General features: G+C 41.6%; 1 protein-coding gene and 1 pseudogene across 1 annotated transcript; one reads left to right on the forward strand and one right to left on the reverse strand.

Moving 5' to 3' along the window:
- The first annotated feature begins 4586 nt into the window (after nucleotides 1–4586).
- On the forward strand, nucleotides 4587–9254 carry LOC147456953 (pentatricopeptide repeat-containing protein At2g27610-like). The gene has a single exon (XM_086512018.1). It carries the CDS (start codon nucleotides 4679–4681, stop codon nucleotides 7547–7549), a length of 2871 nt encoding a protein of 956 aa, XP_086368144.1. The 5' UTR covers nucleotides 4587–4678; the 3' UTR covers nucleotides 7550–9254.
- A 1548-nt stretch (nucleotides 9255–10802) lies between these two features.
- On the reverse strand, nucleotides 10803–13011 carry LOC147456954 (uncharacterized; annotated as a pseudogene).
- Between the last annotated feature and the right edge of the window lie 7383 nt (nucleotides 13012–20394).

Genomic DNA, 20394 nt, shown 5'->3' on the forward strand with positions numbered 1-20394 from the left:
TCTGCTTTAATTGTGATTGGTAGCATAATATTCAACACATTTTCTTAGTATCAAACATTAAATTCAATGTAATTTTTTGTCATAATCACTTGTCTAGGTTTAAAAATCGAGCAGTCTAACTAAGCTAGTTTGACCAAGCTAGGCGTTAGAGATTTTCTCTTAATACCATGGGGAATGCCTTCCTAATAATCAATGGTTACTTAGGTTCTTAATCCGATTTAGGCAGCATTGTGTCCATGGTATTAATAGTCGATCTTTAGTGCCTTTCGACCGTTGAATTAGCGACCCCGAACTTGTTTATTTTTTTACCTTCCCAATAGTTTATGCGTTTGATTATATTTCAATTTAATGTTTATTGCTGACAAATGGTTTAGAATTATGCTATTAATCAATTTTTCTGTCTAAAACTACATATGCTTTTTAATTGTATATGAGATGCAATTATTGTGCAAATGTTGTTTGATTTTGCAGGGACTGAAGAAGGCTAAGGACATTCATCTTAAATACTCTTCCACCTCAACGAACGAACTTCAACTCAATAGCTTCCGAGGATGGAATCTACATCAAGAAGGGGGGACATGTTAACCCTCACGCACATTCCTATCACCTACGACGGACACTGTATTATTTATTTGGTAGAGTCAAGTACCGCGCTTGTTAGTCCAATAGGAAAAGGGTAAGAGTGATCGTGGATGAGAGGCGCCTCTAATTGGAACATTCAAGGGATTAGTTGGCTAAGCATGGGCACCCAAGTGTGAATGGGGCGAGATCATATAAAAGTCAACTAAACCTAAAATTTGCTCATTCTCTCATTTGTGCAATGCAAGAAGAGTGCTCTTGCTCCATCTCCTTCTCCGTCTCCCTTGTGTACTAGGTGTGTGTGTGTGTGTGTACTTGAGAGAGAGAGAGAGAGAGAGAGAGAGAGAGAGAGAGAGAGAGAGAGAGAGAGAGAGAGAGAGCATTGCGGCGGCACGACAACGGCGAGGCAGTTGAGCACGGCGTAGTGGCATCTCCCTCTTTGTCCAGGCGAGGAATCCTCCACGACAGCAAGTGTAGAGCGGTGAGTGACACACCATCGTCTTCTTTAAGCTTACTAGTTTAGGCTAGTTGCATGCTTGGAGCCATCTGTGGCTCGCACACGGTGTATTGGCAAGTTCCTTGCATTGACACGTGCGATAGACGTGCACAGTGCCTCATAGGTTAGGACCATTTTGAATCTGATGGCTTTTTAAGTTGTAGTACATATCAATTCTTTCATTTGTAGTTGCTAGGTTGCATCGGCTAGTTTGTCTGACTGCTGGGTTTTGCTTCATTGGTATGCACCCACTGAGATACTCTGAGTTACACTGTTGTTTGTACCTACTTGTGTTTCTAGCATATACAGAGCTGGGCTGATATAACTGATCTTTGCAAAAGGATAATGATGGGGTTTTTTTGTGCTTTTCCTACCTTAGTTTGGCATCTTGATTGGGAGAAGAATGTTGTGACTTGTGGAAAAGGAAAAAAAACTTCACCTGTTGCTTAGTCATCTGGCATAAAACTGGTTCCTCACTTACATCTTGTGATGATACTAAACTTAAATTAAATTTTGGTCTTTTACTGCCTGCTCTGACTTAATGGAACCTTTGACATTAATCAATACACATCATTAGGGTTTTTCTTTTTGCCTGTTACATATACTCACTCTATTTTTTAATTGCTTGAGATAAAAAAGGCATCAAATTGTTAGGTTACTAGAATATGGGATACTTGGCTATGCTGCCATATTTTATTAAAGTTTTTTCACATCAGCATAGGATGTTGTTTGGCTCTTTCCTGGAACTGACTGCATACTCACTTAATCCTCTGCTACTAAGCTAGAATATGACATCAAATACTTTTTTCGTTCTTTTAAATCAGATGGTGAGTATAAGGGTTGAATGCTGGTGGTGATATTGGTTATGCATGGATTTTTTGGTTACTTGAATGCTACCATATCCTGATAGTTTTAGTTACATTCAAATGGAGATCTGGCTTAGTCTAACTGGTTTTACACAAACTGTATATCTTCTACTTAACCTTGGGTGTGATTGGACATTAGCTAGATCTGGTTTTCCATTATACTGATCTGGTCTGGGAAAAATAAGCTTTACAAATGGATAATGATTGGGTTCTTTTGGCTACCATAGTTTGGTATGGTATTGAGGGAATTATGTTGTGACTTACAAAGCTTCTAAACTTTACCCGATGCTTGGTTATCTGGCATAGATATGGTTCTTTACTTACATCTAGTGATGAAGCTAAAGATAAAGTAAATTCGGGTTTTTTCTCTAAATTAATGGAACCTTCTGGAATGCCAGGCTTTGCTCTGGTCCAGGTTTCATGAAACTATGCTAAGAAAATTTGGAGATTTAAAACTGCTACTGATGGTTATTTTATTTATGCTATTGGATAAACCTGCCTATTACGATTTGGCGGGACTAGTGAATTGCATTACATTCTTCTGGTTTTTACCGAGTCTCAGGACAAGGCTTGCTTGGTCAAAAGATAATCCTAGGTGCTTCTGGCTTTGAAGGGCTTGACATCGGATACATTTTAAGGATGATATTACTTAACTAAGCTTTGTTTGCAAGCTTTTTTACTTACAATAATAATGATTAGTCGACATTAAAAAATAAATAAAATAATGGATATGATATAATAAGAAGCTAATTGCATGTGTAGCTATAACATAATGGAGACTTTAAATATGCAGGACAGTAGCTAGTCTAAAACTTTTTAAGTTTGACATGGAGAACAACTGATAGATTCCTTGAAGCCTGCCATACGTAGCCAAATCTAACATATCTGTTGTCTTGACTATATGGATGAAGGTGAGAATTCTATCTTGGCTTAAAGAGGTTTAACTTGCTACAATCCGACTTTGGAAACATTTAATGATGCAATTGGGATAGCTTTTGATACTTTTGTACAAATTCCCTTGGAATGTTACTTCATTCTTACTATACTATACAGTTATGATTCAAAGACTGAATTGTTTCTGTACTTATCTTTGCCTTGACATCTTTAGCTAGTCGTCTTTTTGAACATCTTGTTCATGGTGTGTTATTTATTTAGTTTAACAGCTACACACACACACACACACACACACACACACACACACACACACACAGAGAGAGAGAGAGAGGGGGGGGGGGGGGGGGGGGGGGGGGGTAGGTTGGGCGTCTAAAAAGCACCCAACAACCACCCAAAATCCATAACTAGGGTAAAAAAAGATAAAATGCCCTGGAAAATGCCTAGTGCAAACCCAATATGTGCCTAGATACCTACTTGGAGGGTGAAAGGGTGGCCGACCCACAAACAAGGGTCTATGTATGAGTGAAAGTGTTACTTAAGATGAAGGAAACATGGCAATGTTTTTGTGCCTATATTGAGAGACTGTCATCACGTCATTCCTCCATGTAGGCATACCTACAATATATAAGAGCTAATATATTATTTACTTTGTTCAACATTTCATACTTCTTGGAAATAAGGCAACACAATGTAGAAAACTTGTGTGCACTTGAGTTCACCCACATTCACCACAACAATGACCGTGGCTTCTTTTTCTACTCAAAACATTTGTTAGCAATGACCGTGGCTCTATACCAAAACATTTGTTAGTAATGAAGTTAAAGAAAATCAAACTTCATTGACCATGTGAGGCTAAATCAGCTTATAATTCATCGTTGTCTATTTACCATCAAAGGTCTCACCAAAATCCTCCTTGCCCAACTCAAGCAATTGATAGAGAACACTAGTGGCATCGCAACATCATCATTGGTGACTTCAACATCCATATTGACACCAAAGCTAACAAGGGACGAATCGCTATAGGGATTTTGACCTCCAAAAACCTCTAATTGATAATTCAACACACAATGACTAAGGTTGGATTCAGATGGGATGACAATAGCAAGCTCACAGCCAAGTAGAAACACCATCTTGCATGGTCGAGTAGTTTTTGTGGGAGCAAGTGCCTGAGTTGTCTCTTGGGCTGCATCTTGTGAACATAAAGCCCTTTTGGCCTCCCCCATTCCCACCGGGTCGTTTGAACTGAGACTAAATACAATTTTGAACATGATCCTACGTCCCTCATCACTATATCACATGGGCTCCTAAATGAAGTCCGAGAGGTGGGATGACGGTGCTAAACTCGGGCACATTTTTTGTGACCATCGGATGGCGTACGAGTTGTTTTAGGGTCAAGTTTACTTTTGCTTGCGTCTGTTCACTTGATCATGTTTCGAAGTGGAGTGTTGGACAACCAAACCAACGTGGGCATGCGCTTAGTGCACCAATGTGCCAATTCCGAAATCACGGGTTTGAGACCCAGTGAGGGAATGACCTTAAGACCCCGTGTGATTTTGTTTTTGTTTTAAGTTACCTACAACTTTGAAAGTACAACACACACACCCAGCCCCGTCCGGCCGGGTAATGTTGGCCAAACCGGTGGGCACGCCCCTAAGAGCTAGAACATATCTTGGAGAACCCACCTTCGACTATGACTGACACCCCGTGACACGTGTGATATTGTGATGTGGCTCTGCGTCGAATTTCCTTTTGCACATGTATTGCTCGCAAAACATTTTTTACATTCTTGAAATCCACGAGTCACCCCCTTGCGTCTCGACCACAATGCGCTACGTAGAGGGCTATGGGGGCAAGCTCTGACCGCAGAGCAGCTCCAAACCCCCGGGACAAAGTTACCAAAGAAGCACTATCAGCCATACCGGGAGAGAAACAGAATGCTAAGGAGTTGAAAACAATGCGTCTTTCCTTTATGACCTCACTAAAAGCCTGTGCTAAGAAGAAGGATCTGTATCAAGGCAGTAGGATACATGCTGATATTCGCGATAGTGGGTTACTTGAGAAGGACACATGCTTAGGAAACATGTTGGTCAGTATGTATACCAAGTGTGGTGCACTTGTCAGAGCACAACAAGTTGTTGACGAACTCCCTGTTCGGGATATTGTCTCTTGGACTGCACTTATGACAGGGTATGTTCAACAAGGGCAGGGCAAAGAAGCCCTATGTTGTTTTCATCGTATGCAACGCGAGGGCCTCTCACCAAATGCGATCACCTATTCTTGCATCTTGAAGGCATGTGGCATCGTGCATGATGCTAACATGGGCAAACAAATTCATGATGACATAGTTAGTCAAAGACTCTTGGAAAAAGACGTTGTGCTTGGCAATGCTTTGGTTGACATGTATGCCAAGTGCGGCGCATTCATGAAAGCACAACAAGTTCTTGGAGAGCTTCCTATCCGGGATGTCGTCTCTTGGAATGCACTTATTGCAGGGTATGTCCAACATGGGCATGGCAAAGAAGCTCTCGGCTGTTTTCAGAAAATGCAAAGAGATGGCTTCTCTCCAAATGCCATCACCTATGCTTGCATCTTGAAGGCATGTGGCATCATACAAGATATTGACATGGGCAAACAAATCCATGATGAGATTGTTAGTCAGGGGCTATTGGAGAAAATTGTTGTGCTTGGAAATGCTTTGGTTGACATGTATGCCAAATGTGGTGCACTTTTGAAAGCACAAAGGGTCTTTGATGAGCTTCCTATACGGAATGTTGTCTCTTGGAATGCACTCATCTCAGGGTATGTCCAACATGGTCTGAACAAAGAAGCTGTGGGCTGTTTTCATCGGATGCGAAGTGAGGGCTTCTCTCCAGATGTGGTCACCTATGCTAGCGTCTTGAAGGCATGTGGTGTTATGCAAGACCTTGACATGGGCAAGAAAATGCATGATGAGATTGCTAGCCAGGGGCTCTTGAAAAAAGACGTTGTGCTTGGAAATGCTTTGGTTGACATGTATGCCAGATGTGGTGTATTTTTGAAAGCACAAAAAGTTTTTGATGAGCTTCCTGTCCGGAATGTTGTCTCTTGGACTGCGCTTCTTGCAGGGTATGTCCAACATGGGCAGGGCAAAGAAGCTCTAGGCTGTTTTCAAAGGATGCGAAGTGAGGGCCTCTCTCCAAATGCAATCACCTATACTTGCATCTTGAAAGCATGTGGCATTATGCAAAACGGTGTCATGGGCAAACAAATCCATGATGAGATTGTTAGTCTAGGACTCTTGAAAAATGACATTGTGCTTAGCGGTGCTTTGGTTGACATGTATTCCAAGTGTGGCGTTTTCACGAAAGCACTCAAAATTCTTGATGAGCTTTCTGTCCGGGATGTTGTCTCTTGGAATACACTTATTGGAGGGTATGCCCAACATGGGCAGGGCCAGGAAGCTTTGGGTTGTTTTCAACGGATGCAAAGAGATGGCTTGACTCCAGATGCAATCACCTATGCTTGCACCTTGAAGGCATGTGGCCTTATGCAAGATATTGACATGGGCGAAAAAATTCACGATGAGATTGTTAATCAGAGGCTCTTGGAAAAAAACGTCGTGCTCGGCAGTGCTTTGGTTGACATGTTTGCCAAATGTGGTGTACTTTTGAAAGCACAGAAAGTTTTTGATGACCTTCCCATCCGGGATGCGGTCTCTTGGGATGCATTGATTGCAGGATATGCCCAGCATGGGCAGGGCCAGGAAGCACTGGGCTGTCTGCAGCGAATGCAGAGCGAGGGTTTCGTTCCAAGTGTAGTCTCTTGGACTGCACTTATAGGAGGATATGCACAGCAAGGGAGGACCAAGGAAGCACTGCACTGTTTTCACTGGATGCAGCAGGAGGGGATCTCCCCAGATGCAATCACTTTTGTTAATGTGCTCAATGCATGTAGTCGCTCAGGTCTAGTGGATGAAGGGCAAACTTATTTTGATGACATGAGGGAAAAATATGGCATTGCACCAAACCCAGAACACTACACTTGTATGGTTGATCTTTTTGGACGTGCAAGGCTTTTTGACAAAGCTTTGAGAGTAATTATGAGGATGCCATCATCTGGTCACCTTTCAGTTTGGTATGCTCTTCTAGGTGCTTGTCGAAAATGGGGAAATGTGAGCCTTGGAAGGTTCGCCTTTGATCATGCAGTGCAACTTGATGGATGTAATGCTGCTGCGTATGTCGTAATGAGTAGTATTTATGCAGCTGCTGGCATGCAGGAGGAGGCACAAAACATTGACCGCATGAGGATGAAAAATGCTACTTGTAAGCAGCTAAGACATAGCTGCTGGGTTGATGCAAGTGGAAATGTTCATAATTTTGCTGGTGGGGATCCCAAGCATCCACAAAGCGAACAAATTTATGTGAAGCTAGATGATTCTAAATTCAAATCGTCCCAACAAGAATATTCCCCAGATTTGCATTGGGTCTCACATAATCTTTTGGCTAATTCTGAAGAGGACATGCTTTGGCAGCATAGTGAGAAGCTGGCCATTACTTGTGCAATCATCAATTCACCACAAGAGAAAGACATATGTATCATGACTGACATGCAGGTATGTGGGGATGGCCACACTACTACCTCACTAATATCGAAACTAGAGAACCGTAAAATAATGGTCAAAGATGCAGACCGCCTTCACATTTTTGAAAACGGAAAGTGTCCTTGCAATGACTAGCACTAACGAAAGCCAGGAAAGTGAGCAGGAATTTCTCTTGATTTCTTTTGCATTCTTGAATGGAAAGTACTGCTACAGAAGGCATGAATGTAAGTGCATAATTGATGTCCCACTAAAAAAACTCGTGTGTATTTATGGTCTGACGTGAAGAGTGAAGCAGGTCAATGGTAACATAGAGCAATATTTAGTTGTGTTGGATCTCCTGAATCTAACAGAAGGGGGCTCTTTTACAACACAGTTGAGAGGATGTCAGCTTTAAGTTTGAGTGCTAAAACATACATTGCGATTTGCTTTAGTCGAGTGCTTCATCACAAAACGTACTGTGATGTGTGCATATGACAATGGATGGCCTTGATTTGAGTGTCAAATGCTGGGTGTGTGACTCTCCTATGAAGCTTTTTTGCCAGCTATAGGAGAACTGCCTCCTGGAGTCAAATGGGGATGGTAGGACTGCCCACTTTGATATGGTTGAGCATCGAAAGTCGGTGGGAGCATCTGCCTCCAGGGGTGCGATGATTTGGAGTCTGGACTGTGCTGTGCAATCCTGTGAGAAGAATTGGTTTGAAAAAGGGTTGACGATCAATGGCGCCTCTGAAACCGGCGGTAGGCCGTGGCTGGCTCCCTGCAGAACTGCGTGCAATCAGACAGTGAGAAGAGCTTTGACCTGATAGGGGATTTGGCTTGTCTGCTTTATGGCAATGTGCTTTAAGCAGTACGTTGGTGAATAGTAAACAATGCTAACAGTAACTGGTGTATAGCCAACACATTAGGTCAACTGACCTTAGTCCACATGTTGACTAAACCAATTACTGTTGACATTGCTGACTAAGGTCAATGTGGACTAAGGTCAACTGACCTGGAGCCAATGTCTTGGAAGCCACCAATGTTCACTGTAAGTGGTATTCCGAACTTGAACTCGGGGCATCCGAAGTCACAGGAGTTTAGTCACTAGGCTTTCCAAGTGGCATAAGTCCTTTGAATGCTCTTGTAGTGAAATCAAAAGCTTAAGACTCTGATTGGCCAGATTATGACAATATCTTTGAAGGGCCAAAGGAGAAGCAATCTGGGCTTGGATGGGCTTAATAAAAGACCTTGAAGTACTACTTGACACACACATTGCATCAAGTAATGGAGACTTCAAATTGACCAATCGACCGAGCCAAAATGAGACAAATTGGATAATTACACGGGCTGGCCTAGACACACACCAACCCCAAACTTTCGGACCTCTGACCTCCTCGGTGGGTGTTTTGCAATCGTCAATGTTTGGTAAACAAGAGGATGTGTTCTGTGCTTGATTTCAAAGATGGAGCCCATTTCAGCTGCTTTGTACCCTTTTGCTTTTTGGTGTTTTGGTTATGTCCTGGGGTATTAATTGAAGGTTACCGTATGATATCCAATCAGTGTACATTAGGGGGGCTTTATAAAGCAAAAAAGATAATTTTTACAAAGGAGGGTCCCTTGCGTAGGGGTCAAAAAGACAATTTTGGTGCACACACTTGATGTCTCCCAATAGTACTAGTGAATCCCCCTGGGATTATGTGTGTGTCTTTTGATGGGGTGTGACGAAGCTATGGTAGCTCTTTTGGTTTTGGGGTTATGTGCTTTTCTTTGGATGGTACACTGGTTTTAGCCTAATGTAGGCACTACTAATCGCATTACTTTATCATGTTGGAAAGGGATCGTGACAACCATCGATTTGATTGCCTTGTTGGCCATGGCGTGTGGTTGTTGAAGCTCATAGATACCTTACTGATGAGTACATGGGCTGTTTGAAAGAAATTTTGTCTTGAGAACTCAAAGTTGACACTTGAATTATTGCAATAACACTTGTCGACTAGGAAAGCTACTAATGGCGGCTTGCAGCCTTCTTTCAAATTCTAACACAACCTCTCATACATCCAAAATCATGAATGATAAATGGGTGTGCACTTCTCTTTATGATTCAAAAGGCAAACGGCTTGATTCTACTCAAGGCTTTGATCAGTTGTTGATCAAGAAATTGATTAAGCAACAAAAGCACATATTGGATAGTATCCTAGTTGTGGTTTGGGTCCAATCAACCTAGCAATTTAAGCTACTATTGCTGTGTGTGTGTGTGAGAGAGAGAGAGAGAGAGAGAGAGAGAGAGAGAGAGAGAGAGAGATAAAGGTGTGGGTTGCTTAACCATGTTGGATGCACATCACAAGAAGCCTCTCTATCCCACTCAAACCATTGATGCACAGGATTGAAATCTCACTAACCTAAAGAAGCTTCAATAGACCAAAGAATTAAGGGTCCCCCAAAGTCTATTCCTGTGCTGGCGCCAACAAACTAGAAACCATCATTACTACTGAAATAAAAGAAGTCTCTCACTCTCTTTGGGTTTATGACCAAGTCACAAAAGTGCTGAAATTAAAGAAGTCTCTCACTCTAAGTGGGTTTATAATCAAGTCACAAAAGTGATACTAGCTACAAGAGTTTAGACCTATGTGTGAATATCCAAGGGTTTGGCGAACACACAAAATTCTGCTTGTGAATAAAGATAGGATGTGCAGCTGTTTTTTCTTTTTGGTGTGAAACCATCTATTCATTTTTAATGTGAGTAAGTTGAAATAAGCCAATTATGACAGCTAACTTGGTGCTATAAGTGTTTAAAACATGTGTATATGTCCTTCAAGAGAAGCAACTCCTTCTCAACTGTGAATTGCAATGGAATTGAGAGAATAGGTACAATTGAGAATTCACACTTCTGCAGTCCTTTGTTCTTTTCTTGTGTTAATGAATGCTACTTTGTGTCATTGATGGTTTCTTTCAAATGTGTGTATGTATGTGTGTGTGTGTGTGTGTGTGAGAGAGAGAGAGAGAGAGAGAGAGAGAGAGAGAGACTCTGATAGGGTGGGATCCCAACCAACACTCTCAAGGCCCCCTACACCATTACCAATGTGGTATTTGCTTTAATTTGCATAAATAGAAATGTGCACCAATGCAAGACTAGCATTCAACCCTCGATTTGTGTAAATCAGCCCCAAATCTACCCCTCGTTGGCCATCCGCAACTCACCCACATTGAGTCGGATCTCATTGGTGCATTTATTCAGCCTCGGAGGTGCTGTATTTCAAAGAGTGACCGCGCTTACATCATCATCCATTTCGAGTTTTTTTTTTTTTGGGGGGGGGGGAGCTGGGCTGTAAATTTACAAGAATCTTCAAGGATGCTACATCAGGGGCAAACGAGGTGGAGCGGCAGGTGGGCGGCAATCGGCATGTAGCTGTTAGGCAGGGACCATCTGAGCGGTGTGAGCTTCGACGTCGAGCGAAGGGTGTGCCAGGTCAGTGGAGGAGCTACGGGAGGGTAAGAGCGCTCCCCCATAGCTGTAAATGGCGCCCCGTACAACAAATGCATTCCGGTAGCTCCAGGCACAGCCAGTCAAAACAACTTTCCACCGACCTGAGGCGTGAAATCGAATGGCCCTCCAACCAAGCTCATCGGAAGCTTCCAGCAGAATGCGCTGGGAATCGTGTAGTTCTTGCTGCTCCTGCCCCATTCAGCCACATTATCTCTCTCTTGAACAAGAGGTTCAACTCTCCTCGTCGGATAGATCTTTAAGGTCTCCTCGTCGGTTTGGAGCACTCGTTGTGACTGCATTGCCCCTATTTATTCATGAGTGAAATGATTCATTTTTTGCTTCCAATGTCCCCTTTGCACCTTTATCTGGGGCTGTTGGAGAGACAGAGAGAGAGAGAGAGAGAGAGAGAGGTCAATTTCTTACTAACACTTGGCCAATCAAGTGTTAAGGATAAACATATCAACATAGCACATACTTTTTAGATGTTATATCAATGCCCCTTAATATTCAGTAGTGGAATGCTTGAATTACTGCCCCCAACGTCCCTTTTGCACCTCTATGAGAGAGAGAGAGAGAGAGAGAGAGAGAGCGAGAGCGAGAGAGCAAGGTCAATTTCTTACTAACACCGTGCCAATCAAATGTTAAGGATCAACATATCAACATACGATAGACTTTTTAGTGTTAAATCATGGCCCCTTTATTCTCACCAGTGGAATGTTTCATTTAGTAACCCAATGTACCCTTTGCACCTCTACTTGTGTGTGTGTGTGTGTGTGTGAGAGAGAGAGAGAGATCAGAGAGAGAGAGAGAGCATGCTTATTTTCTTACTAACACCGTGCCAATCAAATGTTAAGGATCTAACTTATCACCATTCAAATAATTAGGACATGTTGGCACGCGTACAAAAGGGTTGGCAATAACCCAACAAGATCATTGCCCCTTTATTTTCATGAGTGAAACGCTTCATTTAGTGCCCCCATTGCCACCTTTGCACATTTCTCTGGGAGAGAGAAACCCTAAACCAAGAGAGATAGAGAGTGAGAGCAAGCAAGGTCTACAATGAGTGAGAGAAAGAGAGAGAGCAAGCAAGAGAGAGAGAGAGAGAGAGAGAGAGAGAGAGAGATAGCATAGGTCAAGCAATGAGTGTCCCATTATTTTCATGAGTGACATGCTTCATTTGGTGCACCCATTGTCCCCTTTGCACCTCTATCTAGAGAGAGAGAGAGAGAGAGAGAGAGAGAGAGAGAGAGAGAGGTTGTTTTTTGACTAACACCTCTCCATTGAAATGTTAAGGATCTAAGATATCACAATTCAAATGTTTAAGACATGTTGACATGCACAAACAAATGTTGGTGTACCTGTACTTCTTTATTTGTCTCAACCAAAGTAATGATCTCGTGCAACCACCAATTAGTTCGTGCAGTTTCTTGTGCACGTGGAGTCAACGATGGGGCCGGTGCTCCCTCAACTGAGGTGTTGCTATCACTAGGGATAGTGATATGAGCCAACCTGCTACCAAGGGGTAGGCCTTGATGGAAGGCTTGCTTGATTGGTGTTGTAGAACATTTACTTGTGGAGGTGGGGTCAACGATGGGGCCACTGCTCCCTTAACTAAGGTGTTGCTATCACTAGGATAGCGATAGGAGCCAACCTACTCTGTCAGGGGGTAGGTCCTGATGGAAGGTTTGCTTGATTGATGTTAGTAGAGTAATTGCGGGACATATAAACAATGACAACAACATTGTGGAAGGCAATGGATGTGGTACTGAAAGAAGGATGGCTTTATCGGAACTGGCTGCACCCGAGGCAAGAGGATGGCTGGGTAAGGCGACTTCCAGTGTCTGCGAAGGCCGATTGGGAAGGTGTTGTTGTAGGCCCCCTAGCATATGTACTGCCTAGCGCTCCGATTGGCGATCCTCCTTGTCGTGGTTGCAAGCTCAACCCCATTATGGTGGAGTTTGCTTGCATTTATCCCGTTTGTGGTGCCATTGGATCGAGTTGTCGTCAGCTCTTCGATTGTTGGCATCGCTTCATCGAGTAGGGACTCCGTTGGCGGGATGGAAGAAGGCACCTCCTTGCCATCGTCACTCCGTTAGTTGTTGAGATCCATGGGCAAATTCTCTTGAGAGGACATGGCTGCAGAAAAACAAAAAGGATCATAATTGATAGCAATATGTAGCAAACGAGATCACATTGTACAGACACCCTTGCAAACTTATGCAAACTTAAGACCCTTGAACCACACAAAAAGAGACCTTTCACTCATGTAATCGGATCACATAAGTATTTAGTTTAATAATTTTATGAAAATAAGAGAAATAACGTTATCACTCAACACAGTAAGTCAACGGAATCCACTTTCAAAAAGTATAGTGGCTCATGTAGTCAGAGGAAAAAAGTTCAAAACCATATTAAATTACTTGCAAGGTAACATCGCCGTAAAAGAGGAGGCTAACTGTGGATGAAAAAATCCTTGGGGGATCAAGGGAAAAACCCACAGCTCTATATACACCCACCGTTATATTATAAAAATCATTGAATATACAAATGTTCATGAGGAGCTACATCACTCCTTTTACAATGAATATTTTATGAGGAGCTACATCACTCCTTTTACAATGAATGTTTTATGAGGAGTTACATTACTCCTATCCTATCAAATACTATAATGAATACAAAGGTTCAATAACGAGGTGTAAAAGCTATCGATTAGTTCGTAATCAGAAGTGTCTCCGTGAATCTGTTGTGTAGCTTGTCATCACTATCGCATCACCAAACATATCTTCATGTTGTCATCAATATGGCATCACCAAACATGTCTTCATAAATCTTTTATTTTAATCAATTCTTTGATCAATTCTATATAGATCATAGCTTAAAAAACATACTCATGAAAATTATTAGCATTGTTAGTGAAATAATTACGTTCACAATGCCATAAGAGATGGTTCGCGACGCCACTCTTTTGATGACATATATACGCACGACAACATATGTGGACATAAAGTATGAACATAAAAAGTACAAGATGCATGATACGTTATGCAAATGAGATGCGTATATACTACATAAAACGACATTTATCAACGTAGTGATATCAATGAGTATCATCAAAGTATTAACAAAATATCATCATTGTATCAATAAAAATAAATAAATCATCATGGTATCAACGAAAAGCATAATAGAATAATCATTGTATCAACGAAACAACATCATGATATCACCGAGAATAACCATAGTATCAACGAAATAACATCATGACATCACCGAGAATAACCATGGTATCAACGAAAAAACATCATGGTATCACCGAGAATAACCATGGTATCAACGAAACAACATCATGGCATCACCGAGAATAACCATGGTATCAACAAAACAACATCATGGTATCACCGAGAATAACCATGGTATCAACGAAACATCATCATGTTATCAACGAAAATCACCATGAAACAAACGAAATATCATCATGGCATCACCGAGAATAATCATGGTATCAATGAAATATCATCATGACAACAGCGAGAATAATCATGGTATCAATGAAATATCATCATGGTATCAACGAAAATCACCATGACCAAAGTACTAACAAAACATCATCATGGTACCATTAAAATCACTATGGTATCAACGAGAAATTATCAATAAAACGACGTAAACTATATCTCTATAAGAATAATTGTACGAGAATCAATGAACGAGTATATCATATAACAAAAGATCATGTACCAACAATAGCTCGATAGAATTTGGAAGGAAAGCTGAAGGGTATCAAAATTGCTAGTTCCTCAAATGATCTCTGTTTGCAAATGTTTTCAGATGACACTAATGCCCTTACTAATGCAGATTCGGAATCAGCTGATGCTTTCATGGAATGCCTAAACATTTTTTGTCTTGCCAGTGGGTCCCAAATTAATCATAAAAATAATGGATTCAAAGCCTCCAATGGGCTTACTCCCTCTTCTGTCAATGAAACTGGTTTGTAAAGTGATACCAGATGGTCAAATTTCAGATTGTTAGGGATACTTATGGGTTTCAAAGTAACCATGGAATAGAGGAGTGGATTATGGATTCAAAAGGAAGATCTTTATGTGGCATTCTTTTCAGCACTCTCTTGCTTCCAGGACCTTTGTGTTGAATCACTTTTTGCTTCCCTCTCTGATTTATTTCCAATTTTGTTGGAAGCCTATCTATTCCCAACTAAAATAGATAGTATCTTAGGATATAAGGTTTCTTTGGGGAGGAACAGAGGACACTAATAAAATTCCCAAGATTGCTTGGAATACTTGCTGTCTCCACAAAACTAGAGGATGACTAGGTGTCTTGGATCTGGACAATATGGCTGTCAAGATGGCAGGTAAATGGATAGTTAGAGCCATAGACATTGAAGATTTTTGGGCCTGCTTGATAAAAAGAAAGATATCTAAATTCTATCTATAGGGATACAAAGGTTGGAGGGATCTCTCTCTTTGGGATGTGATATCCTCTAGCTGGAAGTTCAAACCAATAAGTTATCAACTTGTCACAAGACTTTGGGATTCTTGGTTTAAAATCAAAGAGTTTCTCTATCTTCCTCAATCCTTTCTATTTGATAGTACTGTTCTTGCTCAAGATTCTATATGGTTGGGGTGGAATGCAAGTAATCTTGGGAAAAAACCAACAATCAAAGCCCATAAGTTTTTCAAAGCAGGAATCAGAACCTGGGGAGATCTACAGGAAAATAGAGATTGACTATCCCCTACTTAGATCTCTAACTAATTAAATATTTTTCCTGGTTGTCTTGAAAAAATTGTAAGCAGGTTAGAGGAGCTGAAAGCTCATCTTCAAAACAGTTCAGTGTATAGGCATAGCAAGATCATCTCACTACAACAATATGCTTGGAAGGCCTACAAGAAGTCCTCTTGCATCCTAGATTTTGAAGAGAAGCTGAGAAAGAAACTGAACAACAAATGGGGTCTTAACTGGAGCTCAAAGTAGTGGGTGTATAGATTTAAATGCCTGTGGAGCTTTGCAATTCCAATAAAGCACAACTTCCTTGCATGGATGATACTGCATCAGGGCATGTGGACTGGTCAAAGAGCTCTTAAAGCTAGTATTGGTGATGATGTCAAAGATGCAATTCCCCAGAAGATCTTCATTACATCTTTGTGAAATGTCCTCAAAATTTCTGTCTCTGGGCATGAGCTGCAAAGAGGTCCATCCACTTCAATTATCAGCTTAGGAGTTATTGATTGGAGATTGTATTAGAATGGATATACTACTCTAGAATATGTGGGGAATGGCTTACTTGTGGACCTTCTGGACTCAGAGAATAGAGACTATATTTAAACAGAAGCTAGAGGACTATTCCACAAGATTTGTCTTTCAATTAAAGAAAATTAACGTCTCTTGTCTTGGCCAGATGAAGGAGGTGGGCAATGGCCCTTTGTATTTCAAACAAAGAGAGAACATATGGAAGCTTTGGAAGGAACTTATGCTCATATCCTACTCAAGAGATTTTTCCTGTCTTGATCTTTAGTTTTTATTTTTTTTGCTTAAGGGACGCCTCTCTCCCTACCTATGAGGTACTGTTGTAGCTCTTTCTTTTTTTAATACATATCCTATCTCTAAAAAAAAAAGAAGAGCCAGTGCCGTGTTTGATATTTGACTCCTAGCTTCGATGCCCTTACATTGGGGGGGTTTTACCCTATAGTGATCATATACCATCTAGTAAGTGTACTGTCCACACATAGGGTTTCTAGCACTATTATTGCCGATGCATTTGACTCGAGAATTGAATTGACATGCTCTTCTAGACCTAATCTACATGCTCATGTTACCGGATTCCCCCCGACGTGTAACAACACCCGTCAAACACACTTACAAATCATTTATGCAAGAGGGTTTTGAAACTGGGAAAGAATATGATGGACTAATCTAGACATGCAAGTCTCTACAAACATACTGACAAAAATGTCAGAACTAAATCCCTTGGAATTTGTAGACAAACCTTGACTTTGAAGACGTAGTAGAGGCATGTCCACATGGCACATGAAGACCTATGCACGTGATATCCATTTTGGCTTAAGGTGAGGTACTGGTACTGAGCTCCATGAGTGCCACAAGATGGTCTCCAATGAATGGCCTCATGTTAACTTGTCATGCTTTTTGTGCTAGTTATCATGTGGCAACAAGCATATCTTATAAGCATAATGAGAGTGTAACTTTTCAAACGTGTGGGAATCCATCAAATATTTCAAAATAGGGAGACCACCCTGAATCCACTTTCCTGACCATTTACGTAGTGTTACTCTGAGGGGAGTGGGGTAGTCAAAATGCATGGAGAGAAGCGGAGTGGGGCAGTCAATATGCATGGAGAGAAGCGGGGCGCAGGGGCCAGAGGTAAGAGAGAACCAAAAACAAAGTCGAGGGCTGAACTTTCTGCTGCTTCTTCTCCGCCCCGAAAAAGGGTGAAGCTCTCTGATTCCCCAACATCCCCAATGGCAAAGACCTTGCATACAAAGGGGAAGGATGACTCAGGTACTCTCTCTCTCTCTCTCTCTCTCTCTCTCTCTCTCTCTCTCTCTCTCTCTCTCTCTACCTCATTATGATTTGCGAGGATAGTTGCTGGTGCTGTCTTGGCTGGAGAGTTGTCCCTTGATGTCGGCTTTAGCAGTAGGACATCTTATGAATAGTCACTTGAAATACAATCGCTCAAGTCGAAGTCTGGCTCAAGAAGCACAAACCAGTGTTTGATTTGAACCTTGAAATTGGAAGGAAGTGCTCAATACTACACTTTCCTATTGTTAACACACTCCTGGCTACATTAATTTTTACCTACCAACAAATAGAAAAATCTACTAATCTTATGACATTGGGGGTGTGCAGGCCGATGGAAAGCTCCAAAGTTTATAGTCCCAATACAGAGCAAGTTTTGTATTATAGCAGAAGAGGTCAATGATTTTCATGGCCTCTCCCTGGCTGGTTCCAACCCCAAACTAGTGAGGTGGGATCAGATCAGTGATGTGGAGTGGTTCAGTGTTTTCAGAGAGTCAAAGAATCGTAGTCACTATCGCATTAAATGCAGTTCTTTGCATACTGATATGTTCGACCAGGTGATGCAGCTGCATTACAAGGTGTACCAAAAGCCCCCAACAAACATGGAGATCAACTCTGCATTCGCCAAGGGGTTTGTAAAAGAATTCAGCCCGACGGCAATTGCAAGTAGCTCAGCCATGCAATTCAATTGGGCTGAATTCGCTGTCCAACATTTGCAGGACGTCCGAGAGAAAGGGTACTACGAGGCCCATGTCGAAAAGTGGAGGATGCGCAATGTATGTCAAAACATCGAGGAGGCGCAAACTGAAATGAAGGAGGATACCAAGGAGACACCCACCTCTCGCCACAGCACTCACCAGCAGGCTGAAAGCTTGTCATTTTTTGGCGTTGAGAATTTGTAGCACATAAAGGCTGCCTCTGAAATTCTCAGCAAAACAACTGCAAGATGCTAAAGAACATCTTCTAACTACAAAATCAGAGTTTGAAGCTGCGAGAGTTGTCCAAGCAAGCAATGCTAGGGTCACCCCAATTGTGCTTGCTATGAGACAAAAGCTTCCCGACGCTGAAAATGAATTACAGAGGTTACTACAGAGCGACATCGTGGATGCAAAGAGGGAAATAGAGTGTAAAGTAAAAATAGAGACATTTAAAGATACATTGGAAGGTTTAGTATTTCCTGACAGTGAGGACACTCTTGCTGCTGACTCAACTTGTCAGCGTGTAAGTGCGTGACTTTTATGCTTCCACCGTATGATTGGAATATGTGCACAACAAACCTATGTACTTACCATGCTCCTCTTTTTTTTGGTGTGCAGATTAATGTGGAGGTTATGGAAGCAAAAGTGAGTGCATGTGAAGGTCAACTGCAGCTCCTAATGCACATGAGCAAGATGCTACAAGGCTCCTCCATTCCCACTGCCCTGTGTAATATGGCTATGGGCACTTTTACAGAAAGTATAGAAGGGGTATGCGATGGAACGATGATCAACCCGTGCAGTGGCTGTAGTTTTCCACTTGAAGTAAAGGGAACCAATGCCACGGTCAAGATGCCCTGTGGGCATAGCTACCACTTTCTCTGCTTTGCAACTGCATGCTCCTTGTCGACAAAATGTAGAGCTGTGACCTGCCAGCAAAGGATACCACAAGAATGGTGTTGGAAACCCACATGGCAAAGACATCCAATCACACCAACATCTGGTAAGATTGTACAGTGTGTGCTAATTAGCATACCCAGTGTGTTAATTAGAATATTGAGTGTGTTAACTGGATATGCTAATTAGCATACTGGGTATGCTGATTAGCATACTGAATATGCTAATTAGCATACTGGGTAGGCTAATTAGCATATTGGATATGCTAATTAGCATATCGAGTGAGAATATTGAGTGTGTTAAATGGATATGCTAATTATCATATCTTGTATGCTAATTAGCATACCTTGTGCTCAGTGTATAGATTAGAGTAAGTTTGGCATATTAGCATATCTAGTCAGTTAACTACCATATCCAAATGCTAACTAGCAAACTGTATATGCTGATTATCATACTGGGTATGCTGATTAGCGTACTGGGTATGCTGATTAGCATATTGTATATGCTTATTAGCATATTGGATATGCTAAATAGCATACTGGATATGCTAATTAGCATACTCAAAATGCTAATTAGCATACTGGGTATGCTGATTCACGTACTGAGTATGCTGATTAGCATATTGGATATGCTTATTAGCATATTGGATATGCTAAATAGCATACTAGGTATGCTAATTAGCATACTGGGAATACTAAATAGCATACTGGGTATGCTAATTAGCATACTGGGACTGCTAGTAGCTAGCATACAAGGACTGTCTTTTAGCGTACAGGGTGTGCTTATTGCATACCCCCAGTGTTAATTAGAATACTGAGTGTGTTGACTGGATATGATAATTACCATATCTTGTATGGTAATTAGCATACTTGTGCTCAGTGTACAGACTAGAGTAAGTTTTTAATAATGGCAAATCTAGTAAGTAAGCTACCATCTCTAGATGCAAACTAGAATATTGGATATGCTAGTTAGCATACTCAGCAATTCGAATTAGCATATTGGGCTTGTCAGCATAATGGATTCCAATGTATGACGGGCCACACACATAGTCACAGCATATCAAACATTTTCTAGCATACATGACATGCTTATATGAGTCTTAATCCACGTTTTTTGTTGCAGGCCTGTGGCAGTGCCTCTATGATGTGGGCAGTGTACATGACACGAAGGGCAAGGGAAAGGCTGTAATGGGGGACCTTTCGATCGAGGAGAGTGATGAGCTGGATACAGGTGAGAACCCTTCGACGGAGAAGGGTGTTGAGCTGGATGCAAGGAGTGAAGGGGTGGATGAGGGCTCCCAGCAGATGCCAAATGAAAGCATGAAAACAACGGAGGAAGGCGGTGATGTGAGCAGGAACTCAGAAGATGAAAAAGAAGTT

Source organism: Adiantum capillus-veneris, chromosome 5 (assembly GCF_014529385.1).
Source record: "Adiantum capillus-veneris isolate H3 chromosome 5, ASM1452938v2, whole genome shotgun sequence".
Classification (NCBI taxonomy): domain Eukaryota; kingdom Viridiplantae; phylum Streptophyta; class Polypodiopsida; order Polypodiales; family Pteridaceae; genus Adiantum; species Adiantum capillus-veneris.